This window comes from Chironomus tepperi, unplaced genomic scaffold, assembly GCF_022539635.2.
Source record: "Chironomus tepperi strain 1889 unplaced genomic scaffold, CSIRO-AGI_Ctep_v1 contig_354, whole genome shotgun sequence".
Taxonomy (NCBI): Eukaryota; Metazoa; Arthropoda; class Insecta; order Diptera; family Chironomidae; genus Chironomus; species Chironomus tepperi.
The window spans coordinates 3254643-3261135 of NW_027226476.1; the positions used below are offsets into that span (position 1 = coordinate 3254643).

The window sequence follows — 6493 nt, forward strand, 5'->3', positions numbered from 1 at the left end:
ACTTAATGATACTTTATCAAACTCAAATCACTCGAAAATACGACTAATGTAATATATATAGTAGAAAGAGTGACTGTATAGTGAGGTATAGGAGAAATTTTTTTTTTATATACATTTTATATGATATGAAAGAAGAAAATCAATTTTTCATGTCGCACTGACAGCATAAATTGTTATTACCATTAAGAAATTGTTGACTTCAAAATCAAACTGTTTCATTAGCGCGAATAAAAATTTTTTTATATTCTTTTGAATTTTCATCTTGATTAATTTGATGTGGGGAGGTACCCTAGTGGGGATTATGGTCGAGATTTGAGGCATTTTCAACTGAAATTCAGCTTTTTGAATGCAATTTCTTGGTATTTGGACTAATAATTATGATTTCATAGCAAATTGTGTAGCTATTCAGCCATAAGATGCACAATACTCATCCAGTCACCCAAACCACCCCAAGACTCATCGATTCCCCCCAAAAGAAATCCAATTCATCACAACAAGGGAGCAATAATCCAAAAATAAATTTCAACCCAATCTAAAGTTTTGTTTTGCGTGTACAAAAAATTATATTCACATCATATCAATCATAAATCAGAGCAAGATGGAGAGTGAGAGGAGCTAAACGTGGAAAAAAAGGAAAATTCTTTCATAATATAAGTGAAATTGAACGATGTGATGACAAGATGAGTCATATTAATTCATTAATAAGTCATTCTATTCATTATACAGTGAGAGGCATCCTCGATGATCTACATTGAATATAATGCAGGCAAAAAAGGAAAAAAATCCACTTTTATTGAAGCATTAAGGACTTTCTTTTTTTGCCTTATTATCGGTCTATAGAAATAAGCATTTCATATTCACATAAAAGCGCAACAGCAAGGAAATGAAATCGACAGAATAAACATATAATATTGGCAGTATGTGGAGCGCATACATATATGGAATTTATGGGCAATTAATTATAGACTCCGTACTTATATTATGAATGTATATTTATATCAGAAAAACCAAATCATGACATGGACGAGGAGGCCTTCTGATCAATAAATAGAAATATCTATGTCTATATAATGGTAATGTCTGTACACATCTATGTCTATAATTCATTCTCGACTCCTTTTTTTAGGTTTGGCCTTCTACTTATTTATTTATTTATTTTTTTGACTTTCTGCTGCCGTCAATCGCTGTTCTTTCTCGATAACGATATCAATTGAATGGCATGTCAATGTATGTCTTTATTTTTTTCGCATGTTCATATTCATTTTTTTGTGATATTTTGGATGGGCTTTTTTGTTGGAAATAATGCAATAGTTTTTATGGTGTATGGTTGATATTGGCTTTCTATGAGATCTCCTTGACTCATTCTAGTCATATTACTCATGATATTAAGGTAGATTGGACAATATTAGGTATCATTCCGACACAATTAGGTGTTGGCACTTGGCAAGCGATAGCCAGCGCTAGAGTCAGAAATCAGAAATGGCATCTAAAGGAGATTAAGATTCAAAATTGCTCTGTATGATCAACTAAGATCCAATTTATAGCAATTTTCCTATTTTCTTAATCAAGTCGCTAAATCAACTTAGCTCCTTAATACCCTTGCTACACCACTGCATCCAAATATGCGTTCATCTAATATATTGAAATATCAAACACATTATTGACTTTCATACCTGATTTATAGGAAAATTCTACATCCACTACTGCTTATTCTATTCATTTTCATTATCTGCATGAAAGAGATTTTAAGGAATGAAATACCCCCGAAGCTAGGCCTATTATTTTTAATATAAAAAGAATTCTTTTTTTTTGTTCCTTTCACTTATCGATCATACGTGATGATAATAATATTACTTAGAAGAATAATAAAAGAAATCCATCAATATTATCGTCATCAACGTAGTCATCATGAATACTCTCTCTCCTATGTACTAAAATGAGTGAGAATAATAAAAGTACACATATCAGCATTAGCAAAATCAACAACAACAGCAACAACACAAAAAAATAGAAGTGAGGAGATGCGGGTGGTTCAAAGCTGATACTATAACATACCACATACCAATATCATATACATATTTACCGGAAAATTCCGGACGTATAAACACATAAATTTATCGTTCATAATAGAATTATATAGCATAGCGAGTGAGTGAGAGAGAGAGAGGATGGAAAAAAAGAAACATAAATATCATTGTGATATTTTTTTTATGTCGCACATATCGTACAACATAAATACCTCCTTTTTATTATTAAAAATAAATACAGTTACTGTAATTCCCTTACTCACTTGTGTATACGAGAGTGAACCTCATACACCCTCGCATGGTTATTGTGGTGCGTTGATGCTGCCGCTGCTGTTGCTCATTGCATTGTATTTATATATAATATTTATTTTCCATGTATGAATATAATAAAATAAAATAAAATGTATAAAAACTTAACGAGTGGAGGTAGTGGGTGAGTGAGATAGAGAGATATGAATAAGTTTTATGTTTATTTATTTATTGCTTGGGTGCATAACCAACCATCAACAATTGTTGCGATATTACGATCAAAGATATTTTTTTGCCATGACATAAAATTTGATGAAAATTTCGAGACAAAAATATGAAAAATATGAGGGAAATGTCCTCAATTGGCAGGTTCTCACTTTTTTTTATTGTCTATGCAGAGTTGCTGGGGTTTATAATGCAGGAATTGTAAATAAAAAGGGCTTTTGTTCCTCACTTTTTATTGTCTTTATTAATGTCTTAATTCAGTGAGAATTTTGATTATTATAATGATGAAGATATTAAGGGAATTGTTGGTACGGTGTCCTGGAGTTTGGGGATTATTCTTAAAATTCGTTGAATTTTTGAATAAAAATCTTCATGATTTCGGATTTAGAAGTTAAAAAATTCAATTTTTCTTTGAAAATTAATTCTTAAATTTCAACTCAATTTGAATTCAAATTCAAAAGTTTAAATTCAAATTCAAAATTTCAACTTCAATTTTAATTCAAAATTGAAATAAATTTAAAAAATTTAAAAATTTGAAAAAAATTAAAATTCATTTCTTCAAGTCAAAGTTTCTCTAGAAACTACTTAAAAGTTGCAAACTATTCAAAATTTAAAATTCAAATTTTTAAACATTTTCTCAAATTTATTCTAATTTTCCTTCTAATTGCTGACTAAAAAAAATTTCAATTTTCCATATTAAAATTCATCAATTTTCCACAGACCGGTCACTCTTCTGCCATTTCTCAAATTTACCCCCTACATGCCTAATCCAAAATGAAGTAATATAATTTCATAAACCTTTCACAACCCCACAGTAACTACCATAAAAAAATGTTCTCTATGCCGTTCGGGAAGTCTATCGTAAATGAATGAAAAACTTTTACCTCATTGTTCAGAATTTTTAATCTTTTTTGTGTGAATAAAGAGAGAGAAAAAGTCAAATTTGTGCCTTTTTTTGATGAAGAATTTAAAATATCAAATTTACAACTAAAATTTCATTTGAGCGATTCTATTATTTTAGGAAAAAATGTCGATAACTTTTTCTTTTTTTCATTATGTTTCAGTTCCAATGAATTTGAACAGTAGAGCAAATATTTCATTCATGGTGAATTAAATAATTAATCTTACACACATTTATTAACAATTCATATTTCTCAAATAAAAGTTGTTTGGCTGTTGGATGATAAATTATATTTATATTTCATCGATGCATGGCCGAAAAAAAGGAACTAAATATTTCAATTTACCAAGGAAATTACCCGAGAAAATATAATGTAATTTTAATAAATGTCAGCAAATCGGAACGTGTCTATCTGTAAATATGTTGTAGTAATTACTGTGATAATAAAGCAAATCAATCAAGTTGTTGTTAGCTTTTGTGGTCAAGTTTGGGGAGCCACTTGAGGAGTTAGTTGATTTTTTGGGATATGTGAAATATTGAGATTTTGTTTTAGAAATTGAAATTTCGAATTGTTTGAATTTGATTGTTAATTTAGTGATAAAAATTTGAAAATTGAATGAATTTCAAAAAGTTCAAAATTTTAATTTTTTTTAAATAAAATAAAACTAAATTAAATCTTTTGAAATTCGAATTGAAAAATTTAAAATTTTGAATTTTTTTAATAAATTTGAAAATTGCAAAAATTGAAATTTTTTACAAAAATTTTTAAAATTTAATAAAATGAAGTTTAATTTCAAAATTTTTTTAAAAATCGTAGAAAATTAAAGTTTTACAATTCGTAAGTCCTTTATTTAAAAATTCTGAAATTTCTTAAAATTCTTGAAATTTGATATTTTTCAAATATTCAATTTTAAACTTAATTTTATCAATTTTCAACCACTTCCAATCTCAAAATCCTTCAAAATTTCATCAATAAAATTTATTTCTACCAATCCATTCTCTTTGTCCCCACTACAAAGTATCCCTTATCATCTCTAACCCCATCTTCATCCACAAATAGACAGCAACTCTACCATGTCAAATTATCATTATTTCTGCAACATTTTTACTCATTCTTTCAATAAAATCAAATCTTGAAAGTTGAAAACTTCCTGAATTTAGAGCACATAAAAAGAAGTGACGATATATATATGAGAAATAAAATTTCTTTTTGTTCTCTTATCGCATACTTCATTCACTCTCGATATACCGCAATAATAACACAAAAAAAAAGCAGCAAGTATTATACAAATAAACCACCCTGTTGTGAAAATACTTCACTCAGCATGTGAAAGATATGCAATGTAAGATAGGTTCATGTATAATAACAACTGTATACTTCTGGATTGCTGTTGATTCATCTTTCTACTCCTATCGTATACAGAGCATGATAGAAAAAAAAGGAATTTTCATCATTCTTCATATTGAGTAGCAAAGGCAGAGCAGAAACAGCAACAGCAACAAAAAACGACAGCCCATTAAGAAAGCTACCTTCACATACAATCATTTGATGATGTATGTATGTGGTAAAAAAAGCTTGTAAATGATATAGTCTATAGACTTTATTTACACAAAATCTTCCTTTTTTTCATTACATTCTTTCTTTTTCAGCCACTTGATGAAGGTAAATGAGCGAATGAAAAATTTTCTTCTTTCCTTTCCATTTCTGTTGCCTTTTAATTAATTGTTTTGTAATTAATGATGTTGCAGTTTTTCCTACCGTCGCCGCATTAGTTGTCAGTTCTGCCTCTATAACAGAGGTTTTTTTTCTTTTTTTTTGGCAAGGATGAATGTGTATCACGAAAGGCAAGTTTCATTTCAAGTGGAAGTGAAATTAAGAAATTTCACAAAGTCATTTAGGGAGGTGAGGCTACTTATTTTGTTATATTCGTGTAGCATAAGATAGAGATAGAGGTTGATGGAAATGAAATGATAATAAATTAAGGACATCATTAAGGCACCGACGATTAGCGTCATCATGATTTTTTTTTTGTGTATATATGCAAGAATGTCATTAGTAGGAAGGAAGACATAAACTCACCATTATATAAAATAGTAGAGCCTTTTGTGGCCTCAGGCGAGTGTGGTGGTGGACTTGGTGCTGTTGTACCAGCAGTTGGTGATGATGGTCCCCAGCATGTTGATGTCGTTGTTTGTTTTTGATTTGCCGGCGAATCACCAACTACGTCAATTTCTTCGTCTTCTTCCACCTCAATTGTTGGCTCACCAACTCGATCAGGCCAGGGATAAGCTTTCCATTTCTTCGCCATGAGACATTTGGGCATTGTTGAGATTAAATTGACGGACTTTTGGTTGAAAATTTTGATTTTGTTATTTAAAACCAATTTTTTAATTATTTTTTTACTCGTTTAGTTTCATTCAGGTACGAAATAAAAAATCCCTCGTCACACAATAAGCTTCACTTAATTTTATTTTTTTGTATCTGTTCACTTAAAAGGAAAAAAGTTTTTCCTATTTTTCTCGATGACTTCACAGTTTCTTATTTTCTTATTAATTTTGTTTTTTTTTTTGTCAGCAAATGGAAAAGTTTGCTTCGATTATTCGGGAAGAATTTATCTCTTGTTCCTGCTTTGGGGAAGGTATAAAAGTCCTTTGTCACACTTTCCTTAAGCTCACTTCTTATCTTTTTATTTTTTTATTAATTTATTATTATTGCTTTTAATTCAATTGCTATCGATTTATTATTATTTTTCATAATAATATTAATAGAGTCCACAGTTCTGGTAATTCATAAATTATCCATTAAATCCTTCTTGTGTAATCGTTCATTTTCACGTGAGAATTTCACATGTGTTTTTCTTTTTTCTACATCAATGTCTCAATTTGTCAGCAAACTTATTTTTAATAATTTTTATATCCAGTTTACATTCACTTTTCACTTTTTGTTGCTTACTTTTATTTTTGTTTTGATTTTTTTTTTTTTTTTTTTTTTAGAATTAAAGAATTAGAGGGAAAGTTTATTACAGACACTTTGTATAGTTCACAGTTCACAGTATAGTAGATTGTAGAAATAGTTTTTAATATTCATTCA

The 6493-nt window shown here is 29.2% G+C and overlaps 2 protein-coding genes across 2 annotated transcripts in view; both read right to left on the bottom strand.

Moving 5' to 3' along the window:
* Positions 1–6446, bottom strand: part of LOC139094590 (uncharacterized) — a 32491-nt gene extending 26045 nt beyond the window's left edge. Inside the window, exon 1 of the mRNA XM_070645706.1 lies at positions 5483–6446. Within this exon, the coding sequence (XP_070501807.1) occupies positions 5483–5726 (244 nt within the window). The 5' untranslated portion in view covers positions 5727–6446. The remainder of the gene's footprint in view (positions 1–5482) is intronic.
* Positions 1–6493, bottom strand: part of LOC139094425 (maltase A2-like) — a 187491-nt gene that overhangs the window by 111670 nt on the left and 69328 nt on the right. The gene's annotated exons all lie outside the window — the stretch shown is intronic.